General features: G+C 40.9%; 1 protein-coding gene across 2 annotated transcripts in view; it reads left to right on the top strand.

Annotated features, from left to right (window-relative positions):
- CATSPERB (catsper channel auxiliary subunit beta) overlaps nt 1-25344 on the top strand; it is a 114389-nt gene that overhangs the window by 25536 nt on the left and 63509 nt on the right. For both annotated transcript variants that reach the window (XM_045807604.2, XM_087856189.1), the window contains exons 7-10: nt 933-1082; nt 6386-6481; nt 6618-6736; nt 19112-19264. In XM_045807604.2, the coding sequence (XP_045663560.2) occupies nt 933-1082; nt 6386-6481; nt 6618-6736; nt 19112-19264 (518 nt within the window). The remainder of the gene's footprint in view (nt 1-932; nt 1083-6385; nt 6482-6617; nt 6737-19111; nt 19265-25344) is intronic.

Raw genomic sequence — 25344 nt, 5'->3', positions numbered from 1 at the left:
TTTAAAAGTACTTTGACTGTTTTTGAAATTCAGACAGCAGTATTTTGTCAAATTGCCCTGGCTTGCTTTTTGTACTCCCTTGTCTCGTTTTTTCAGAGGAAAAAAAAATCCTCCCATTTTCTTATCATTAACCTTTAACTTCATCCAGCTCCAACCCTTTGCATGAATATCCAAGAATAGATCGCTGGGTTGAAGGGTAGAACGTGTCCACCTCTGATTGATTTTTCCCTTGTAATCCCAGCCCAACTTCTGTGTCTCTTCCAGAAATCCCTCTCAGTGTCTCGGCCACTAATGATACCTTTCCCTGTCCTCTACTGGTATTCTGGATTTATTCTGATTATTCTATATCTGCTGCCGTGTCAATGGAATTGGAAGAAGAGAACAAAAAGTGAATGTGTAGTGTGAGCTGTTGAAGCAGAAGTTGTTCTCTGAATTATAAATGTCCTGTGATCCCACAATTCCATTTCTAGGGATAGGTCCTAGCCTATTGTACTGTAGCCAATTGTACTTTCCAAAGATGGTCAAAGCTGTGTCTCCCATCCCACAGGCTCTTCTATGGTAGTGACTGTGCTGGGCCCGCATCAAGGGCGGTTAGACCTCATTCCTTCTACTCTGGAAAATAAGAGCCAACCTACTTCTTAACTGATGAAGGGTGAGGTAATACACCCATTTTGGGGGACAATCGCATAGGCCCTTTGTATAGTTCTTTTAAAACCCTTAAAGGAGGGCACTTGTGATGAGCACTGGGTGATGTACAGAAGTGTTAAGTCACTAAATTCTACACCTGAAACAAATATTACACTCTATGTTAACTAACTGGAATAAAAAGAACAACTTGAGAAAACAAAAGAAAAAACTCTGAAAGGAAACCAGTAACGTTCCCTTTTCAAGACTGCTGCCACAATTTAAACACCTAAATTTGATTTCGGCAGAACCTATTCTTCAGTGGGATCTTGGGACTCTAATGACAAAAAATGACATCACCAAAGTCTACCCATATGTGGTCGATCTCAAAGTGGCAAAGTGTCCCTGTGCCAATGACGTAGCATTACTTGGCTTCATTTTGAATACAACATATAATGGTAAGTTCGCAGCTTTACTCAAAGTTGGAGGTGAAGTTTTGTATTTTGTAACAGTGATGTTTCACTGGTAGAGCAAGTTGGATGTATAGACCTAGGGGAGTAAAACTGTTTTCTAGAAATACCTGTGACTCTACTTTTCGTCACTTCCCCTTGTCTACCTGCAGGTGTGACTTTTGGCCATGTTCATAGTGACTGTAGCATCTCTCCTAATTTCACATATCCCCTGCCACCTCCTAATATGTTACTTCTTCTCTGAAATTATTCATTGCATTTCCAGTCCACCTGCTATTCCTGTGTAAATAGGTATCATGTTGTAAGGCCTCATAACATTATTTTATTATGTATATGTTTTTAGATTACTACCATAGTATTTAATAGCATCTTTACGCATTTCAACTGTTAATGTGTAATTGTAGTTGTTTTTCCTAGGTCATTGGTGACCTTCGAGCCCCCAGCCCAATGAATGAAAAGGGAAATAAAAGAACTAAAAGATAAGAAACAAAATTTTTCTTTGCACAGATAATATGTGCACCCCAAAATCCCAAAGAATCAGTAGCCAAACTATCAGAACAAATACAGAGTACTACAAAATTGAGGGATGAAATAACAACACATAAAAACCACTCCACCAAAGACTAAAGATTATAATTTTTAAAAATCCCATTCAGAAAGTAACAAACCCCAAAAGGTACCTAGGAATAAACGAAGAAACAAAAGAGTTGTGAGGCCTATTGGACAGAAATTATAAAACTTTAATGAAGGTCAGGAAAAAAGACTAAAATAAATATTTTATGTGCATGAACAGGAACGTCTACTATTGTGAAGTTGTTAATTCTCTCCAGATTTATCAGTCAGTTCAATACACTTCCAAGAAAAATTACAGCAGTATCTTGTGTGTATGTGTGGTAATTGACAGGCCAATCCCAGAATTCATGTGGGAGACTGAAACAATGTGAATAACAAAATTTTAAAGAAGAACAAAAACTTGCCCTACCATGACTTCTTATAAAGTAAGAGATTCAAACACTATGCTTTGGTACAGGGATAGGCAAATGGCTTTGCCCCAAACGTCTTTGAATTCCTAATGGCTTAGTCGTTTTGTGTTCTCTAGTTTTGAGAGCCTGCTTGTGCTGAATTAGTTTGGTTAGAAATTGTGTCTCTTCCCCCTCTGTGTCAACCAGATGGAAACTCAACTCTTTTTCTAATCTTGTTCCATGGATGCCTGGCTAGGACCCTCTCCTTCTCTCTCTCCAAACCTGCCTTACTTCCCTGAGCCACAGGTGAGGAGCCATTCTCATCTCTCCTGCTCCATCCTGCCAGCAACGGAGAGTCACAGGAGAGAAGGAGCAGCCTCCACTCCTTGGGATCTCACTCAACCTCTCGAGAAAAGAAATAGCTTTAGTAACATTTCTCCCCCTAGCTGCCTTCCACTCTACTGAAGCAAAAACGAATCTCCTACAGGATCGAGCTGCCACTGCCTAAACTTGCAGTCCCTTTGCGAGGCCCTTGTCTGTCCCCACCCCACCCACCCACCTCCCCCATCCCACGCACCCAGCCCCAGCCCCCTGCCCCCGGCCTTCATACCACATGAGGTTAATAGTGGGAACAGGTCTCCAGGAGCCCCGTGGGTTCCAGTCTGGACTTGCTACCTGCCTTCCTCCTCTGTGAACTCCCAGCGCATCTGCCCTGCCTCTCATCCCAGTTTTGTCTGTCATCCCCGAAACCTAAGCTTCCTGGGTCACTTATGGTTCCTATCCCACACACTGCTCTGGACTTCCTTTAATTTGACCCAAACTTCTGTCCCTTTCCATCCACCCGGATCCATTCGTTGGCATTAGGGTTCTGTCTGCAGCAATCTCCCCCATACTGCTCATCTTTTCTCTGAATGGCCCCTTCACTTTGCTGCCCTAGAGAGTAAGCTGGCTGGTCCCAGTGACATCCCCTCTTAAACGCCTCTGCATGTCTCATGCTCAGGGGCGGGGTCATCATCCTTGCTCCTTGGGGCTACTTCTTAGTATTTACTTTGTCTTCCCTTCAAAACTCCCAGCTCCTTGGAACTCAGACTTTACCTCCCTGTAACTCCTCCTGGCTGCCTGCCTATGCTGACCTTCCTGTTACTCATACTCCCTTAGGGATGACTTCAGCCTCTGGACCCCTGCCTTCCTCTCCATGCTATTTTTGTCGCTTTCAGTGACCTCACCATCCCATGCAATACTCAACTTCGAGGACTCCTCTTCTCCAATGATCTTCCCCCATCTTCTATGGCCACATTCTGGACCTCATTGTCTCCAATAATGTTATTATCTGCAGAACCTCCGCCATGAGCATCTCACACTGCCTGCGACCTCCCCATTCTGTCAGTCTCTCCTTGCGCTCCTACTCTAGCACTGCTTTGAGTTCGCTGAGACTTTCTCTACTTCTCGACACCTTTAGTTTTCTCTTTACCCCCATAAGTTGCATAGCCCACTCTTATAGATACTACTGTAACTCCCCTGCCCTGCTCTGTCTTCCGTCCTTGTGCAGACCCAACTCTGGGTAAAACCACCTCTACTCCTGCACTGGAAGAATCGAAAGTTGCCTGAGAAAACACTGCACATCATTCTCACTTTCACATTCCACTGACTGGTCTCACTGTAAATTCATGATCACACATCTCAAGTGGGCACTCAGCCCTACCCAGAAATCCTGTCTGTCTTCGCTGGTATGTTTATTTTCCAACTCTGCAAAATGCCCTTATCTCACACCTCTTCCCCCTCCTCCAACCTTCCCCTTTTCCCTCTCAGCTGTGATTTTACCTAATAGTTTATGTAGAGAACCAAGGTGGACCACAGGGAGCGCCCTCATTGTGGCACCTGCAAACCTGCCACTCCACTTGCGTTCATACTTGCACGCTTTGCCTTCTCACCTGTTGCATCGTGGGAAGTGTCTGCTGCTGTCAGAGCCACCCCAACCCTTGTTTGTCTGGATCCCATTCCCTGCAGCCATCCGAAGCACCTGGCGCCTGCGTCTATGCTGCAAGTGTCACCTTTCCCTCTGCACTGTCTGCTCTCCCTCCTTACTGGATTGGGTCCATTTGCATACAAACAAAACGTAATATCTCCTATCATAAGCATTTCTCTGTCCTCCTTCAAAGCAAAATTTATGGAAAGAGTTTTTTGTAGATGGCTTTCCATTTTCCACCTCCCCACTTTGTCTTCATGCCACTACGGATCAGTGTTTGGTTCTCGCCACTCTTCTGAGACGTTTCTTCCCAAGATCACCTGTAATCTCCCTGCGGTCAGTTTCAGCAGCCAATTCTTTTTTTTTTTTTTTTAAGGTTTATTTCTTTATTTATTTGAGAGAGAGAGAGGCAGAGCATATGTGTGAGCTGGGGGAAGGTCAGAGAAAGAGGGAGAAGGAGGAAGCAGACTCCTCCCTGAGCAGAACCTGCCCACGGGGTTCGATCTCACCACCCTGAGATCATGACCTGAGCCAAAATCAAGAGTCAGATGCTTAACAGACTGAGCCACCCAGGCGCCCCCAGCAGCCAATTCCTTATCCTCATCCTACTTTCTTTCCCAACAGCAGTTGATACAGTTGCCTAATCTCTCCTCAAACACTTTATTCTCTCGGCCTTCTCGATACCGCCTTGGATTTTATTCCACCACATTAGTCACTCATTGGTTTTCTAGATGGGCTTCTAGTTGGTATGATCTTCTTAAGTATAAACCAAATTATGTCACTTCCGTGCATCAAACACCCAGTGGCTTCCTTTTGGCCATTAGAATACAATGCAAACTCTTCACAATGGTCTACGTCAGCTTCTGTAAGCCTGGGGTGCAGTGTGGTCCTTGTTATACAGCATGGCTCGTAACTTAATCTGAGTCTAGAAGTACTAACCAGAGTAAGGGATTTATTGCACTTCTTACTTCTCTATTAACTTTGTAGGGGTCTGGTCATGTGATATCACACGGGACACCATTAGTCATCCCTACTTAGAATATAGGATAGTGTTATCTGTGGAAGGAGACTTAGTGCTTAGAAAGACAACACTTGTCGTTGGCTCTGTGCTCCCTTGAAAAAGTGAATGATAACAACACTTCCTGCTACATCTTTCCCCACATGGAAAACAGCTGAGAGTGAAAATACGCATTTCACAATATGAGCCGTCCTATATTCATCTTTGGGAAACAGAATATATGCGTTAGATTATCAGCCGTTTGTAGGCTCCCCCACTGCCCTCAATAGTTACACCTGTTGACTAGACTTTAGGTTAATATTCTGTATTTAAAACAAAAGACTCTCAACATTCCTAGTCATGGCCAGAGAAAGGTGAGATCAAAGTACATGCAGTATGTTCCCTTTTCTTCTTTTACTAGGTTCTCATGAGACATTAGCAAATAATTTTTTCTGTTTTTTAAATCACAAATATTAAAGTAAATCAAACATAGTTTCTCCCTCTTGGAATTTTAATTTTCTTCTTGGAGTTTTTAAAGTATTGACTAAGATTGTATTTCTGAAATAGGAATGTATTTACACTTACAAAAATACCGTCAGAAGAGAAAAAAAACTCTTCCTCTACTCTCTTATGTTCAGAGAATGAGGTCTGTGAATTAAATTAACAAAGGCAGATTAGCAGGGAAAAAAGCACACAATTTTTATTAGTATTTACATTCATGGGAGTTAATACAAGTGAAACCTGAGTGGTTATACTTGGGGGCATCGATACCATTTTAAGAAAAGAAAGAAGTTTGAGCTTCACGGGATGATAAATTATGGGGAAGTGACTAGGAAATATGTGGGGGGACTAATGAAAGAGAAGAGCTATTCTAGTAAAGTCTGTTTATGTAAACTTGTCTCAGCGCTGACTCCCCCTCCCATCTTGCTCTTCTCTTCCTGGTACAGGGGTGGGGAGGCATGTTTCCCAAATGGAAAATTATGCTCTGCTTCTAGGCAGGTAAGAAGAGGACAGAGAACACTTCCTGAGTCTGTTCATTCTCAATTGCCTTCAGCTCAAAGTAATCCTTAAACCAGAGGGGCATATTTTGGGGTGGCATATTTGGATCGCATTCAATAGAAAACAAGAGCCTTAACATTTAAATCAGGTGGTTGGCTAAAACCCTACATTAACCTGAAGTCACTTCATCTTTCCAAAGCTTAGTAAGTGAGATCCCAAGTGAGGGGAGGGAGTTGACGTGGGTCAGAGAATGGTTTGGAAGGTGGGGCAGATGTGGGCTCTGGCCCCAGAAGACTGAGCACCATACGAGTGGGTGACTCACTTTGTCAAGTTATCTAGAATTAATCTTCCTTTTTTCTCATGTTAGGTATTTACATCGGCCTCAGTTTTTCTGGATTTTGGGATTACAATGATACCGTGTGGTATAACTTGACAGATACGATCTATTCCCAAGTTGGAGAAGGTAATTCCTTTAACTGTGCCTCCGTTGGTATCCCGTGTATATCAGCACTTGATCAGTATTGATGAAATGTCTTTGCTTTGCTGGGGAGCTCACCTTTTCCTTACTTTTTAACCCCTGGTGTGATTTCTTCCCTTAGAACACACAGAGCTTTCAGTGGTGGACATGGTTTTAACAAATCACTTTTTAGTCATCCTCACCTCTCTGGGTCTTTTTGTAAGCGGAGATCTCCGTTACCCGTCATCCTCTGTCTTAACGGTATGTGAGTTGCTTTTAAATATCTCCTATAACCTAAAGTGGAGAGTCTTGATACTTGAGCTATGTGTGGTGTATCTTAGAATTTAAATGCTTTTTCCATCTAAAAAGTGTAAAAGAATACAGTGACTTTTTCCTTTGCCTTGTAGTGTTGAATATATCCTTTGAAAATGGTGCTAGTTTTATTGCTATACAGATTTATAGTAAGTTTTAAATAGGTGCATGTAGAAGATTATCTATTTTGTAGTTATATATGTTCCCAAAATACTTCATGGTAACTTATGAAGCTAATTACAAATTAACATAAATTAAAAAGTTAGTTTTGGGATTGAGAGAAGGGGAATATATGTGTTGGTGAGGGTATGTAATATACATACCATGAAATTCTTACTTTTTAAGATTTATTTATTTATTTTGAAAAGTGGGGGAGGGACAAAGGGAGAGGGAGAGAGAGAATCCCAAGCAGACTCCCTGCTGAGCACGGAGCCCCACACAGGGCTCGATCCCATGACCCCGAGATCATGACCTGAGCCAAAATCAAGAGTCGGACGCTCAACTGACAGCCACCCAGGCGCCCTCATTACATGATTTAAAAAAAAAAAAAAATCTCAGATCCTTTCTGAAATTAAGTTCAAGTACAAATAAATTAATAAAATGATGAAACAAAGACCAAAGATGAAATCTCAAGAATATTATATAAACTATGTTAGAGGCCGGTTTTAGTGAGCGATGCTCCCAACTGCTGGTGTATAAAAAGCATCATTTCCTTTAGTATAATTCAAATTGCTATGTTTTGTTATGCCTTCTGATATGCAAGCAAAAATTAAAGTGTTTTTTTTTTCTTGTAGTTTTCAAGGGCAGACTTTTGTGGTTTCGAAAGGGTAAGAAGCTTTAAATTCCCAAGGGTTAGTTGGAAGATAGGTGTTTCCTTGATAACCTAAGAGAGGAGGTGTAAGACAACAATCCACAACATAGATCATTCCTGTTACTATGATCTGATCTACAGTTTGAACTTAAAATGTTTCCAGCAATGATCTTCCCTTCTGTTTCAAAGGAAGAAGTGCCTCTCCTTGTTCAGAGGCCGCCCCTACCCCTTCTTTGTATGTTCTGTCCGGACTGTTGTGGTTGTTGCCGTGTATTGTGCACAATGTTGGAAAGAGAGTGGGGGCTGAGATTTGGCCAACACTTTTCTTTCTTTTTTTTTTTTTTTTAAAGATTTTATTTATTTATTTGACAGAGATAGAGACAGCCAGTGAGATAGGGAACACAAGCAGGGGAAGCGGGAGAGGAAGAAGCAGGCTCATAGTGGAGAAGCCTGATGTGGGGCTCGATCCCGTAACGCCGGGATCACGCCCTGAGCCAAAGGCAGGCGCTTAACCACTGTGCCACCCAGGCGCCCCCATGGCCAACACTTTTCTCCCCAGTCCATCTGCCCCCATATGGGTCTGTGCCTACCTGGAGAAAGGCTAGCCACAGCTCTGCTTCTGGCCTTGGGCGGTGGGGGAGTTGTTCCATCAGTTTTTTTTCTCTTCTATTATGAAGTCAAGTTTCATGATTCAACTAGGTCATTCCCATCAACACATAAGCATTTGTCAATTTGGAAACCACAAACAAAATTATGATTGTTCCTGCCCTTTTGCCATGTCCCCTCCCCCTTCCATTCTCATACAGACCTGTGGGCACACATCCATGTGTGCACACACACACACACACACACACACAGAGTCACTTACACCACCTAGAAGGAAGGGGCACTTATGTCTTAGGACGCAAATGGGATTGACTTCTTGCCATACTAGTTGGAGGAAATGTGAAGCAGAGAACCAGGAAGGCCAGACAGTCAAAATTGATGTACATTAGAAAGGACAGGGGGAAGTACCTGTCAAAATGGAACCTCAAACCTAGCTCAACTCTTTCATTCAAGAATGAGGGTGAAGAAAAGAAATTTTCACAGATAAGACATTAAGAGAGCTTCCCACCCAGAGACACCCATGAAGGAGTGGGGTGTCAGAAATAGTGACAGAGCTACAATGTGAGCTCTCAGCCCTAACAGAGGCAGGCACCTGGTCTGTGATCTCCACTCTGGAATCTGTGTCTAGCATGTGCCTGGCACAAGGTAGGCACTTAGTAAATATTTGTTCAAAGAATGGAGTTGGTATAAAAAATAACAGTTACAAAATTTGTGTTTAGTACTGGGGTGGAACCAAAACTCCAGATAATATAAGGAGGAATGGAGATAATTTTCAGTGAATCACCAACCCATTTTAAGATCCTTGTGTGGTAGGAGAATCAATATGGAAAATAACTTTGGAATTTGATAGAAAAAGGTATAGTCCCATACAGATGATAAAGTTTAAAGGATAATTACCATAAAAGAAAAAGAAATATAACCTAAAGCTTCCAACCCACCAGAGAGGTAAAAAAAGGATTAAAGAATAATCCAAATTGGTTCCCACAAAAAGCAAGAAAGGAGGAAAACAGGCACAAAGATAAAAGAATGGAAAACCAACTATAAAGTCAGATGTTAGAAATCAATCCAAATATATCAGCTAAACTAAATCACACAAAAGTGATAAAATAAGGAAACAAAAGAGACTATAACCTAAGCTTTGTTCCTTACCGCTCAGCTCCCACTAACTTCCATTTCCTGTCCACCTGCCTGGTGAGTCAAGGGTGTTGGGGATGCTGGACAGCTGGACTCACTCGAAGCCCAAGCTTTGAGGAACCCCGCTGAGGAAACCTGGCACATCTTTCCTCTCACGGGTCATGTGAGAACAAGGCCTTTGGCTGTATAGACATGCAGGTGGAGGACTAGAAGGTGGGGGCTCCTGGAGAGAGCTTGGTTTGCAGAGCTCTGGGAACCCCCCAGAGAGGGTTTCTGTCAACCTTGAGAGAGTGGCTGGTCTCCTGGAGAGAAGCCCAAAGGGAAGCCTATATTCTCCCTGCATCTGAGGTGGGCAAGTTGAAAGAAACCAGAGCAAGGAAGCCTCTTTCTGGTTCTGATGAGGGGGGAATGGCAGCCCAGAGGTGGAGAGACCTCCTGGCCTTCTGTCACTCCCATATCACCACAATCTGAGGTGCTCCCCAAACCAGACCTGAGCACTCCCTTGAAAATACATCTAAGCCAGCCCAGCATCCTGAGAGCATCAGGACATACACTGGAGTTGCTGATGGAGAAGACAACAACTGAACAAGGACAACAGAACTTAATTAATCAACTCCTTTAACAGTGATCCAATGAGCACGTCTTATATGGTTACTGTTACTGGCACTGAGATATTAGCAGGAAAAAAAAGACCACTAACATCTATTAGCTTAGCGTTTCAAGTGCCACATAAAAATACTTTCTGGAGCTAAATATCACAAATTGCAATTAAAAATGGAATAAATAGAATAGCCACTGTTCAGATCTAAATAAGTGGCATAGAAAGATGAAGAGGAAGAAACTTCTCAAACCATCTAGGGAAGATAAGTCTTTGAGAATAATCCAGGTCTAAGAGGTGAGAGAATTTTTGGAAGGAATAAAAAAGGAGCAGAAGACAGGTAATAGTACCACGAGTAATAGAAGAAGATTACACTGAAATTAAGAAGGATCCAAGGTTATCTATTGAAAAGGCCCACTAAATCCTGGAAGAATTGACAAAGATGTATGCATAGGCATATCCTAATAATATTTCTGAATTTGAAGGTGAAGGGGAAAATATTACAAGTTTCCAAACGAAAAGAACAAAAGCAAATATACGTCACTGGTATTAGATTCCACTTATGTAACAGTAGAAGCTGGAAAGTAGTAAAATCCACATCTACAGACCGTGAAGACAAAGGGACCAAAATCCTATTACCAGCCAAGAGATTATTCATCTTTCAGACTGAGAAAGAATTCAGAGACTACGTCACCCAGTTTTCCCAGCTAAAGAAAATACTCAAGAAAGAACTTTAACAAAATAAACCAATGAGCACAGATATTAGGGAGACAAAGAGATGAGCAAACAGTGGTGAGCAATGGTTTCTCTCATTTTCTGTAATATCTATGTGTTCGGTCTCTATAGATCAAAGTGGAGTGCGAGATGATCTTGGAACAGAGCATGTTGCAAGGGAAATTAGAATTTTCAACGTCTGAAAATTATTGTTTTCAAATAGTAATACATTCCCCCTAGTTAAAAACCAAAAAGTTTATATAAAGATCTACATTGAGAAGTCTTACTTGCTCCTTAGTGTATACTCACCCTGCTTCTCTCCGTCTTCTCCATCTTTTCTCTTTACAGTGATTTTTAAATGTAAATTTAAATAATTATGAATATAAATTATTCTCACTTTCTTATACTATATTCTAAATATATACATACCTGTTGTTTTCACTTAGCAATATTGGGGGGGGGAAATTCCATATTAGTACATGAAGAATGACCTTCCCCCCCTTCTTTCTTTATAGCTCTAAGTGTTCCATTGTGTGGACTTCCCAGAGGTGACTTAACCTGTTCCATATTGATGGATACATGGGTAGTTTTGTAATCTTCTGCTATTACAAACAATGTTGCCATTAATGATTTTGTACCTGCCAGGTTTGTAGTCCAAGTATATGGATACAATACATTTCTAGAACTTGGACTGGCAGATCAGTTAATAAATACACAATGAATAAATTCTTTTTTTTTTTTTTTAAGATTTTATTTATTTATTTGACAGAGATAGAGACAGCCAGCGAGAGAGGGAACACAAGCAGGGGGAGTGGGAGAGGAAGAAGCAGGCTCATAGCGGAGGAGCCTGATGTGGGGCTTGATCCCATAATGCCGGGATCACGCCCTGAGCCAAAGGCAGACGCTTAACCGCTGTGCCACCCAGGCGCCCCACAATGAATAAATTCTTAATGCAAATCATCCTTCAGAGAGGTTTTTACTATTTGCAAGGATATTGTAATAAATCTTCTTGAGATAAAATATCTCAGGGAGTTTCGGTAGTGATGAGAGGGGGAAAAACAAGTATTCCAAAAGTAGCAAAGTAGCGTGGCAGGAGAGGAAAGGGAACAAGTTAACTATTTCTTAAAAGTATAGGGATTTATCTTTAGATAAGACCTTTTTTATAATGATTGAAGGAAAGATGGTAGGAATGGAATATATGTAGTTATTTGGGCAGGTAGTTGAAGGAGTTACTACTTGATGATTTATTCCTTCATTTATTCGTTCATTCAACAAATACTAGTTGAGCACTTGCTGTCCGCCATGCCGGTTTCAACAAGGGGGATTCTATCTGTGGAATGGGACCAATGAAGTCCACTAGTCTCCCGGGGCCTACCATTCTGTTGAAGGAGGTAGACTTCAAACAGGTTCATAAACAAATGTATAATGTGACTGCTGATGGTAATTCGGGGTTGTCGGCATGAAAGCAGGGAAGAGAAATAGGGAGTGAGGAAGAGATAATAGTGTTTTAAACAGGGTGATTCTAGCAGGGCTTCCAAGGAGGTAAAGTTTAAACAGAAAATCAAATGACTCCTCGGAATGGTTTTGACAAAGCATGCCCAGAAAGAAGTAATAAGAAGTACAAAGGCCCTAAATTGGGAGCTTGCCGTGAGGCGAAATCCATTAGTTAGCCACCTGAGTCTGTTCCGTGGACATAGCAGGGACTTCAGGTCAGTTCTTTAAATATAAATTCAAACTCTTGTGAGACATACAAAAACCTTCCCGGTCAGAGCCTTCCTTACCTTCTCCAGCCTTGTCCTGTCTGCTCTTGCCGCAAGCTATCCTTGCCAGTCAGAGTCGACACTCGCCCTCCGTGAGATGGGCCAACACTTCTGGCACCTCGACTCCATTGTGTAAGATGTTTTATCTTCTCAGCAGGCCGTCCCTCCTTCTCCTTTGGATTTCACGTGGAGAATTTCTCCTCATTCTTCAGGAATCCCTCCCCAACCACCAGGGGGCCCTTCCTGAGCAATCTCCAAAGCTTTCAACACTAATTCCTCTCACTCACCACCCTCTTCTGAGTGGCCCACTAAGCAACCTCACGGGACTTGAGGCGTCATGTCGAGGACTGTCTCACCTGCCATCCTGTGCGAGTAAGGTACCATGCTGCCTTGCAGACAGGGGGTCTCAGTAAATATTTGCGGAGTCAATGCATGAGTAAATGGAGCCAGACAGGAGCCACATCTTGTCTTGGCTTAATAGCCATGTCACAGTGAACTTTGAACCAGCTGTATCACCCTCTGGACCTCATGATAACAAACTTAGAAAAATCGTTGGATTCTCTCCTGTATACGGATAGTCAGAACCTTCTGAAGGCAAAGGACAGAAACCAAACTAAAAGTGATTTTAGCAAAGGAGAAGCTGTTGGCTCATGCAAGTAGTGAATTCAAGGGGGGGATGGATCCAGCTTCCAGACACAACTGGATTTAGAGCCTACCAGATGTCTGTAGGACTCTGTCTTCTCCGCGTTGGGATCTGTTTTCCTCTAGCTTCATTCTCATTCGGATTTCTCCAGTTGTTAGTAGGAATAAGCACCAGGTTTTGATGTAGTTGGTTTACTAGTCCCAAGGAGAATGAATTATCTCTTTCCCAGGTGGTCTGGGCTGACTCATTAACCTGACTTGGGTCATGTGTTCATTCCTGACCAATCCCTGCATCTGGAGCTCATCCTTGGAATGAGGCCAACCTGGTCAGCTTAAGTTACCCCCAAGGATATTCAGTGGACTTTTACCAGTTTGCTTCCAAGTAGGAAAAAAAGCAAGGACTCTAAAGAGAAGGAAAAGGAGTAAGTCGAAGCCCAATAAAAATTCTACATCAATTGCCTAGATATTATAATGATAATTACAGTAGCCTGCAAACCTGAAGATTGATGTAAGAACACTAAAGGTTCGTTTGATATAGCAGCTTGGCTTGAAGATGTTGCACCATTCAAATAAATTGCTGTCCATTCCATTTTGAAGCGCATTTTTGTTTGCTGGGCAGTTTTATCGAGATACAATTCACATAGCATACAATTCACCTATGTCAAGTGTGCAACTCAGTGGCCTCTGGTACAATCACAGAGTTGTGCAAGCACCACCACAATCTATCTTAGAACATCTACTTAAAAGACTTTTAATGCACAGATTACAAAGACTTTCTTGCTGGTCTATGAAAATGCAAGGTCTTCCTTTTGTCTCAACAATACTTTGAACACAGGAATCTTGCTCTAACAAAACCATCTTCGAACTCTCACACATAATTCATATCCAACATATACAGTCTCACTTTCTTGGAAGCTTCTCTCTTATGACTGATTTTTTTCAAGACCTGTATTTTTGTGGCTTTTTTTTTTTTTCTTCTGCTTCTTGCTGCCATCAGGCTTCTGTGAAGCCTCCTGGAGCCTAGCTGAGTCTAATGACAAAGGAAAGATAAACATGTGACCCATCGTGACTATGGTAACTGCCTGACAGCTTCTGGTCAGAATGACCAGTCTTATACTGACCGACTGCAGCATCTGTCACTAACAGAGGCCAATTCACATGAAGTTTTTTTCCTTTTTATTCCTTTTATGTGTGTTGTTCAAAATGCATAGTCTTGTCCCTTGCCCTCACTCTACAACCTTTTCTTTTGTCGGCATACAATTTTCCTCCCTTTATTTGATTCCCATTCCTAAACTATCATACTTTAGAATTTTTTATTAAGTTTTTCAATTTTATATCTTAAGTCTATCTATTCCCTAGATGATATTTTTATTTCTTCATTTATTCATGTAGGTTGACTATGTCAAAGGAAAATTGTGGTATAATGAAAAATGTTTTGCTAACAGAGAACACTTTGAAGGTAAATTGAGAAAAGATATAAACAGGCTGTTTTCAACATAGATGGCATATAAAGATTAAATGACATAAAATAAAAATAGGATAAAGTAGAAGGGTAGGCTTGCTTTGTATAAGTCAGTGGCCTAAAACTGAGGGGAAAAAATTAAATCTGAGACAATAGTCATGCTCTAAGTGCAAAAAAATTGTATGTGAGTATACTTAATGATACATTTAGAAATATAGATACTGCTTGTAATTTCTGTACCTTTATATTTTATAGTGGATTATGTTACTATCACCTTTGAGAGAAACAGGACTCTAAGTGAGGTATTGTATTAAATATTTTATTTTATTTTTATTTTTTTAAGATTTTATTTATTTGAGAGAGAGAAAGAGAGTGTATGCCCAATTGGGGGGAGTGGCAGAGGAAGCGGGAGAAGCAGGCTCCCCACTGAGCAGGGAGCCTGATGCGGGGCTAGATCCCGGGACCCTGAGATCATGACCTGAGCCAAAGGCAGACGCTTAATGACTGAGCTACTCAGGCACCCCTGGAATTAAATATGTTAAAAATTAAGAAATTTTATTTCTTGGGTTGTTTCATGGATTGTTATTCATCTGAAAGATGGCAATTCTACAGGCCGAAAAGCTTCATCCCTCTTTGCACCCAGTTGTGCCTGTACTTGGGTTTAATGGCAGTTACCTAGTGATGTTAAATCCAAACCTACACAGTTGTTCTGGAAAAACAACCCGTGCCAGAAAGAGATGCTTGGCAGTGTCTTCTGGACTCCCAACCCCAGAAGAGAAGCATAGACATCAAAGAGTTATCACTATTATTTGGGGTCGGTCAGGACAACACAGCGGTTTGCTAGTTTGTTTGCTTAAGATAACTGATTAGAACTTACATCTTAAAAATGGCATTAACTTTTCCTTTCTCTTTTTGTAGTCCAGCTCTTGCTTTTATACCAAAGAACCATTTCGTGAATGGTTTCCTTGCTTACCTCATATTTTAAAAGGAATGAAATCTTTTCCTTCAACTTTGGTAACATTTCTTGTTGACCAAGAGCATAGTGCCGGAATCTACCTCTTCTCCAACCAGGTAGGCCATAGGTGGTTGCTCTTGATGACACAACAATGAAAATTTATCTCAGCAAACATTTATTTCCAAGTTCTTTTTTATCTGTGGCAGTAGAAGTTGATAAAATTAGCTACAGCAAAATTTATTTAAGGTTAATAATATAGTTTAAGGCACTCTAGGGATTTCTTGCCTCTGCTGGTCATTCAGTTTGATGAAAGTAGAAAATAGGACGCTCTTTGCATAGTGATTCTTCTTCGCTTATTCTCTAGGAGAATATAAGCTGAGCTTGGTTTATATAAACTTAAGGTTCCATAAGATAGTTTAAATGAACAAAAAATGGAATTAGCCTTAAACTCATAATTTTAGGGGAGAGAAAAAAATAATTGTCCTCTATCCTCTTATGTTCAGTGATTGGGGCCCTGCAAATTAAACAGGAGAAGAGAAAACGATTTATGTGTGCAGTGTACATACGTGTAGGTGAAAATCAGTGAGGAGAAAAACTAAAAAGTGGTTAAAATTTGGGGGCTACAGTGAATATCATTCTTAATGGGGAAAAACGGAAAGCCTTTCTAAGATCAGAAACAGGACAAAGATGTCCACTCTCGCCATTATTATTCAACATAGTACTAGAAGTCCTTGCAACAGCAATCGGACAACAAAAAGGGATAAAAGGTATCCAAATCGGCAAAGAAGAAGTCAAACTGTCTCTCTTCACAGATGACATGATACTCTATATGGAAAACCCAAAGACTCCACCCCCAAATTACTAGAACTTACAGAGCAATTCAGTAATGTAGCGGGATACAAAATCAATGCTCAGAAATCAGTTGCATTTCTATACATGAACAATGAGATTGAAGAAAGAGAAATTAGGGAATCCATTCCATTTACAATAGCACCCATAATCATAGGTTACCTTGGAATTAACTTAACCAGAGACGCAAAGGACCTATATTCTAGAAACTATAAATCACTCTTGAAAGACATTGAAAAAGTCACAAAAAGATGGAAAAATATTCCATGCTCATGGATCGGAAGAATTAACATAGTTAAAATGTCTATGCTACCCAGAGCAATCCACGCTTTCAATGCCATCCCAAACAAAATACCAATGACATTTTTCAAAGAGCTGGAACAAACATTCCTTAAATTTGTGTGGAACCAGAAAAGGCCCTGAATTGCCAAGGAACTGTTGAAAAGGAAAAACAAAGCTGGGGGCATCACAATGCCAGATTTCGAGCTGTACTACAAAGCTGAGATCATAAAGACAGCATGGTACTGGCACAAAAACAGACACATAGACCAATGGAACAGAATAGAGAACCCAGAAATGGACCCTCGGCTCTTTGGGCAACTAATCTTTGACAAAGCAGGAAAAAACATACAGTGGAAAAAAGACAGTCTCTTCAATAAATGGTGCTGGGAAAATTGGATAGCTACATGCAAAAGAATGAAACTTGACCACTCTCTCACACCATACACAAAAATAAACTCCAAATAGATGAAAGACCTCAATGTGAGACAGGAATCCATCAAAATCCTAGAGGAGAATATAGGCAGCAACCTCTACGACATCGACATCAGCCAAAGCAACATTTTTCATGACACATCTCCAAAGGCAAGAGAAACAAAAGATAAAATGAACTTGTGGGACTTCATCAAGATAAAAAGCTTCTGCACAGCAAAGGAAACAGTCAACAAAACAAAGAGGCAAACCATGGAATGGGAGAAGATATTTGCAAATGACACTACAGATAAAAGGCTGGTATCCAAGATCTACAAAGAACTTCTCAAACTCAATACATGAGAAACAAATAATCAAATGAAAAAATGGGCAGAAGATATGAACAGACACTTCTCCAATGAAGACATACAAATGGCTAACAGACACATGAAAAAATGTTCAAAATCATTAGCCATCAGGGAAATTCAAACCAAAACCACATTGAGATACCACCTTACACTAGTTAGAATGGCAAAAATTGACAAGGTGAGAAACAACAAATGTTGGAGAGGATGTGGAGAAAGGGGATCCCTCTTATACTGTTGGTGGGAATGCAAGTTGGTATAGCCACTCTGGAAAACAGTGTGGAGGTCCCTTAAAAAGTTAAAAATTGAGCTTCCCTATGATCCAGCAATTGCATTACTGTGTATTTTCCCCAAAGATACAGATGTAGTGAAGAGAAGGGCCATATGCATCCCAATGTTCATAGCAGCATTGTCCACAATAGCTAAATTGTGGAAGGAGCCGAGATGCCCCTCAACAGACGAATGGAATAAGAAGATGTGGTCCATATATACAATGGAATATTACTCAGCCATCAGAAAGAATGATTACACAACATTTGCAGCAACATGGACAGGACTGGAGGAGATTACGCTAAGTGAAATAAGTCAAGCAGAGAAAGACAGTTATATGGTTTCACTCATTTATGGAACATAAGAAATAGCAGGAAGATCGGTAGGAGAAGGAAGGGAAGAATGAAGGGGGGTAAACAAAAGGGGGAATGAACCATGAGAGACTATGGACTCTGGGAAACAAACTGAGGGCTTCAGAGGGGAGGGGGGTGGGGGACTGGGATAGGCCGGTGATGGGTAGTAAGGAGGGCATGTATTGCATGGTGCACTGGGTGTTATACGCAAATAATGAATCATGGAACATTACATCCAAAACTAAAGATATACTCTATGGTGACTAACATAACATAATAAAAATTATTATAAAAAAATTAAAAAATAAAATTTGGGGGCTATATATCATCTTAATAGTTTAAGGGAACAGGTGAGAAAGGCACTTAAGGGAAAAGAAGTGAAAAGATAATGGGTTAACAGGGAAACAAATAGGAGATAAGAAAGTTTGTGATAATGTTTGTTTATACAAGTATGAGTGGTTTTCTCATCTCCTCAGGGCCATAAAACTCCACAGGAGGAGGGATTTGGGGTTGGTTTTATTTGCATTCTCCCTTCTGAGAGTAGACCTGTTCTGAAGGTGAATTATTTCTGAAGGTAGCCTTATTTCTCAGAAGTTGCTGCTTTTAGTCAGAGAAGGGAAGTCTTCTTTTCTGCATCTGCTGAATCTTAAATGTCTGCAGCTTACAATAATCTCTGTACCACAGTGGCATGTCTTGGGGTACATATCCTGACCCCCTACAACTTCACGATCCAATAGAATTGGAATGTAGCCCAGGCATCCACACTTAAAGAGGTAGTTTGCCATCACAGTTGTAAGCATGGACTTTGGAATCTGTCTTTGGAGTTCAGCAATGGTTCTATAATAAAACCTTCCCAAGCCATTTATTATAGAAGCTTGGACAAATTATTTAATCTCCTGAACTTCATGTTCAACATCTGAAAATGGACACCTAAGGCAGGGGGAGGCAGAACAAAGACATATTGATGGTTGCTGATTCTTCCAGTTCTATGCTGTGTTAATGGATGCGTCCCTATCTTAATCAAAATCCACGTAACAGGAAATTGTAACATAGTCTAGTAATATTAATGGTAATGTTCTGCTGATTTGTTCATGGTTTTGCTTATCTATTTCTAGAAAAGCACCATTGCCTCTGTGAGAGTCCTAAAAAATAACAAACCAGGATTAAACCCCAAATTTCCACTTTTCGTATTTCCTTCATCATTCTCTTCTCCTGTTGGAATGGTATTCCATCCACGAAGCCATTTTCTGTATGCTTACGGCAATCAGGTGCGTACACATGAAATTTCACGCTCTGGTGTAGGTGTAAATCATTCACTTATTCTATGCTGAGTGGTCGTACATCAGATAAAGACCAGAGTCACTCTGGTGATCAGGGAGGTCGAAGGCCCAATGAAGAGAAAATGAGAGGAGAGGAGTTAGTGACAGTGAATAGAAACAAATCTTTTGCAAAGTTTTGGTGAAAAGTGGAGCAGTGAAATGGTAGCAGGAGGAAGGGAGGTCAAGAGAAAATTGAGATACAGAAGGTATTAGGCTGTGCTGATGGGAATTATTCAGTAGAGAGAGAAAAATGATGCAGGTGAGAGAGAGAGAGAGAGAGAGAGGAAGAATTGCTGAAGTGACATTTTTAAATAGGTAAGAGGAGATGCGATCTATTAACTAGAAGACAGGTTAGTCTTAGGAGCTCCTATAGTAACGGGAAGAAGGGAGAGTTTTTGGGTTCCAAAGCTGATAAGTGGGTAGATGTGGTAATGGAACGGTGTGGGAATTTATCTTTTATTTTCTCAACAAAAATCAAAATTATTATTTGAGAGTGAGGATGGAGGAGTGTCAGGGTTTGAGAAAAGAGAACAGAGAGAAATAGTTGTCCAGGGGGGTGGAGAGCAGACTGAAGGAAGTCAGTATGATCGCTTATGCTTTGTGTTTATGAATTCCAAGCATGACCAATTCAGCATTATTGAATGGTCTTCTCCGTGTTCAGTTGAGGGGATCCATACGTATTGGAAAAGACAGAGAGTTGTATTTAACCCCAGTTGGAGTTTTACGAAGAAATTATTAAGAAGTAAAAGACTGTACTGAAGGGAATGCAATAAGACAAAGAAAAAAAATTAAGAAATCAAAGGCATGAATATTAAGTCCTAAACAAACTATTTACTTGCAGAAGATATGATCGCCCAAATAGAAAACTTAAAAGATACTTACAAATTATTAAAAGAAGCAGAAGAGTTAAACAAGGTAGAAGGGCAAGTCAGTTGCATTTCTACACATGATCAACGAATTTGAAAGCATAATTTTTATGACACTATTTACAATAGCAAAAACAAAACAAAGCAAAATGACATACAAAAAAACTATAAAGTGGTGCACCTGGCTGGCTCAGTTAGTGGAATATGTGACTCTTGATTTTGGGTTTGTGAGTTCGAACCCCATGTTGGGTATAGTGATTCCTTAAAAATAGTATCTTAAAAAAACCTATACGTAAGAATAAATCTAAGATTTCTAAGATCTGTATGTAGAAAATCATAAACTTTATTGAGGGGCACTTAAAACTTAATAAAGAAATGGGTATAAACATACTTGTGGATAGGAAAACTAGTCTTACAATATCTTCCTCAAATTAATCTATAGATCTGATATAACTTGAATCAAAATCTCAAGGCCGGTTGTGGAGTTTAAGTTCATTCTTAAGTATATACGATGTATGTCATTTCTACCTCTGTTTAAAAAAATTTTAATGGAATAAAAAAAGAGAATATATGGAAAAACAAAAGACCAAGAATAACCACGTCACTTCTGAAGAAGAATAGGATGAGGGATTTGCACTAGCAGATATTCGCACTTTTTAAAAAGTTGTAGTAATTATGATGATGCTGTTTTGACCCAGGAACAGACAAATTGACCAATGGAATGAGATAGAAAGCCCACGAATAGTCCCACCATATCTAGAATGTTAGTAGAGGCCAAAAATTGTTTAACTCTTCTGAGGGAACACTAAGAGATAGCTCAAAATGGGATGGGAAGTATTGGTTACATATGGAAAATGTTGAAGTAGCTACCCACACTGCAACGAGCATCAAGTCCAACTCCTGGTGGCTTGACAATTTAAATATATATGGATTCTGAGAAACAAACTGAGGGCTTCAGGGACGGGGGGGGATGGGATAGGCCGGTGACGGGTAGTAAGGAGGGCACGTATTGCATGGTGCACTGGGTGTTATACGCAACTAATGAATCATCAAACTTTACATAAAAAAATAAATAAAAATTAAAAATTAAAAAAATAATTTAAATATATAAAAACTTTTATTTAAAAAAATTTTTTTAAAGATTATTTATTTGTTTATTTGAGAGAGAGAGAGCATGCATGCACAAGTGAGGAGGGGAGGGGCAAAGGGAGAGGGAGAAGCAGACGCCCCACTGAGCAGGGAGCCCAATGTGGGGATGGATCCCAGGACCCTGAGCTCATGACCTGACCTGAAGGCAGGTGCTTAACTGACTGAGCCACCCAGGCGCCCCTAAATACAAAAACTTTTAAAGGAAAATATAAGTGAATATCTTTCTGAAATCAGGGTAAGGAAAGCGTTTTAAAACAAGACTTAAAAAAACAGTAACCATAAAAAGTAGCATTACTTTCATTATAAAGAAAAAGTCTGGGTCTGCAAGATGGCAGATTAAGAAGCTTTAGGCCTTTGTTTTCCCGCAGACACACTGAGTCAGCAACAGTATACAGATCAGAATACCTTTGTAAGAACTCTAGAGACTGGTTGATTAGCTACAACACCCAGACCAACTAAAACCAAAAGGGCATTCTAACAAAAGGGGCAGGAAAATTTGCCCATCTATGCCCCACCTTCAACCACTCTAGTGTGACACAACCAGGAGGAATCCTCCTGCTCAAGAGATCCTCCCTTGGGATAGAAACAAAGTTGTGGACCTTGCATGCAACACTCTGGCTTCTCTGAGGGCTGCTCAAGGCACTGGTTTCGGTCTTGCCTACCCCAGAGCACTAATAGGACTTGTTTGGAAACCGCCGAAACAAGGAGGGTAATGTTGGCAAGATGGAGGAGCAGGAACCTTCAGACCCTCCCTTTCCCCCAGAGACACCAACATAACAAATGCAGACCAGAATACCTTTGCAAGGACTCTGGAATCCATTGGAGAAGCTACAGCATCCAGACCAACCCAAAGCCAAAGAGAGTCCAACAAAAGGGGTGGGAAAACTTGCAGCATTTTCCATATCCATCCACACCTCTCCTCTTATCTGACTTAATGCAGCACAACTTGGAGGAAACCTCTCCTGCCAGGGATCCTCCCTCAGGATAGAAACAAAATAATTAACTGTGTGTCCAACATTCTGGCTGGACGGGGGAATCTGTGTCATCTGACTCAGAGCACTGATGGAACTGGCAGACGTGTTCAGAAACTGTTGGAAACAGTTATGATCACTGTCGCACATTAGAGCTGCAGTTCTTTCTTTCTTTTTTTTTTTTTTTTAAGATTTTATTTATTCATTTGACAGAGATAGAGACAGCCAGCGAGAGAGGGAACACAAGCAGGGGGAGTGGGAGAGGAAGAAGCAGGCTCCCAGCGGAGGAGCCTGATGTGGGGCTCGATCCCAGAATGCCGGGATCACGCCCTGAGCTGAAGGCAGATGCCTAACCGCTGAGCTGCCCAGGCACCCCTAGAGCTACAGTTGTACACCCACATGCCAGGGGCAGCAAGAACTTATGGGTGTCTGGAAGGAGAGGGATAAACTGCTTAGGCAATTTGAGACAACTAAAAACACAGCACAAGCCAGAGAAAACACATCCTTCGAAGAGATTTCAGAAGTCCTAGAGCCTCTAGCTGGTCTGATTCGTAAGGGTCTGCATGAAGCCAGTCCATAAACACTGGGAGAAGTGGTTGTGTTATCGAATGCCCACATCTCAAAATAATAGCATGACAGGCATGGCAAAGAAACAGGGAAACAGGGCCCAATCAAAGGAACAGAATAAATTCCTGCAGAATGACCCTAAAGAAATGCAGACCTTTGGGGCGCCTGGGTAGCGCAGTCGTTAAAGCGTCTGCCTTCGGCTCAGGGCGTGATCCCGGCGTTCTGGGATCGAGCCTCACATCAGGCTCCTCCGCTGGGAGCCTGCTTCTTCCTCTCCCACTCCCCTGCTGTGTTCCCTCTCTCGCTGGCTGTCTCTCTGTCACATAAATAAATAAAATCTTTAAAAAAAAAAAAAAAAAAGAAAGAAATGCAGACCTCTGAGGTGCCTGACAAAGAATCTTAAACAACTGTCATAAAGATGCCCAATGAGCTAGAAGAGAACACAGACAACTAAAAGAAATCAAGAAAATAATGAACTAATGGAGAATATAAAAGAAACTATAAAAAGCTCAAGCAGAAGTTCTGGAGCTGAAACATGCAATAACTGAACTGAAATACTAGGGCTGAGTAGCAGACTTGATCGAGCAGAAGGAGCAGCAAACTTTGGAGAGCAGCTATGAAATCATCAAATCGGAGAACAAAAAAGCAGAAAGAATGAATAAAAGTGAAGAGAGCCTCAGGGATGCGTAGGGACTATCAAATGCACATATCCACGCAATATGGGACTTACACAAGTAGAAGAGAGAAAAAGGGGCAGAGAGTGCTTATTTAGAGAAACAACGGCTGGAACTTCCCAAATCTGAGGAAAGAAATGGGTGCACAAATCAAAGAAACTTAAAGAATTCCAATCACAATAAATCCAAAAAGACCAAAACTGAGGCACATAATCAAAATGTCAAAAGTCAAAGACAGGATGGGGGCGCCTGGGTGGCACAGCGGTTAAGCGTCTGCCTTTGGCTCAGGGCGTGATCCCGGCGTTATGGGATCGAGCCCCACATCAGGCTCCTCCGCTATGAGCCTGCTTCTCCCTCTCTCTCTGCCTGCTGACCCCCTCTCCCCCGCTTATGCTTTCTCTCTCTCTCTCTCTCTCTCTGTCAAATAGATAAATAAAATCTTTTAAAAAAAATTTCCAATCAAAAGACAAAAATAAGCTGAATGCATAAAAAAAAAAAAAAACAGCACCACCACCACCAACAAAAAACCCAGGATGCATGGGGCGCCTGGGTGGCACAGCGGTTAAGCATCTGCCTTCGGCTCAGGGCGTGATCCCGGCGTTCTGGGATCGAGCCCCACATCAGGCTCCTCTGCTATGAGCCTGCTTCTTCCTCTCCCACTCCCCCTGCTTGTGTTCCCTCTCTCGCTGGCTGTCTCTATCTCTGTCAAATAAATAAATAAAATCTTTAAAAAAAAAAAAAAAAACCCAGGATGCAACCATGTGCTGTCTACAAAAAATTCACTTTAGATCTAAGCACACACATAAGCTGAAAGTGAAAGATTGAAAAAAAATATTCCTGCAAATGGTAACCAAAAGAGAGCTGGTCTGGCTCTACTAGTATCATACAGAATAAACTGTAAGTCAAATAGTGTTACAAGAGACAAAGAAGTTCATTATATAATAATAAAAGGTCAATTCACCAAGAAGATGTAACAATTAAAAATATCCATGCAGCAAGCATAGAGCTAATTATGAAGCAAACTTTAAAAGAATCAAAGGGAGAAACAGCAACATAACAGTGGGAGCCTTAAATACCCCACTTTCAGTAGTGGATAGAAAAACCAGAAGATAAATAAGGACATGGAAGATCTGAACCACATTGTGGACCAATTAGACCTAACAGCCATAATCAGATGACTCCACATGACAACAGCAGAATACAAATGCTTCTCAAATACACACAGAGCATTCTTTAGGACGGAACATAAGTGAGGCCACAAAACAAGTCTTAATACATTTAAAGTGACTAAAATGGTATGAAATGTCTTTTCTAATTGCAATGAAACAAAACTAGAAATCAACAGCAGAAAGAAAACTGGAAAATCTACGAGTATATGGAAATTAATCGATACATTTTTATTTATTTTTTAAAATTTTATTATGTTAGTCACCATACAGTACATCATTAGTTTTCGATGTAGTGTTCCATGATTCATTGTTTGCGTATAACACCCAGTATATTTTTTTAAATGATTTTTTATTATATTATCTTAGTCACCATACAGTATATCCCCGGTTTCTGATATAAAGTTCGATGATTCATTAGTTGTGTATAACACCCAGTGCACCATGCATTACGTGCCCTCCTTACTACCCATCACCAGACTATCCCATTCCCCCACCCCCCTCCCCTCTGAGGCCGTCAGTTTGTTTCCCATAGTCCATAGTCTTTCATGTTTCATTCCCCCTTCTGATTACCCCCCCTTTCTTTATCCCTTTCTTTCCCTACGGATCATCCTATTTCTTATGTTCCATAGATGA

This window comes from Ursus americanus, chromosome 26 (genome assembly GCF_024610735.1).
Source record: "Ursus americanus isolate L20-20 chromosome 26, mUrsAme1.1.p, whole genome shotgun sequence".
Taxonomy (NCBI): Eukaryota; Metazoa; Chordata; class Mammalia; order Carnivora; family Ursidae; genus Ursus; species Ursus americanus.
The sequence above is the reverse complement of the archived record's forward strand: the minus strand, read 5'-3'. Positions and strand labels throughout refer to the sequence as shown.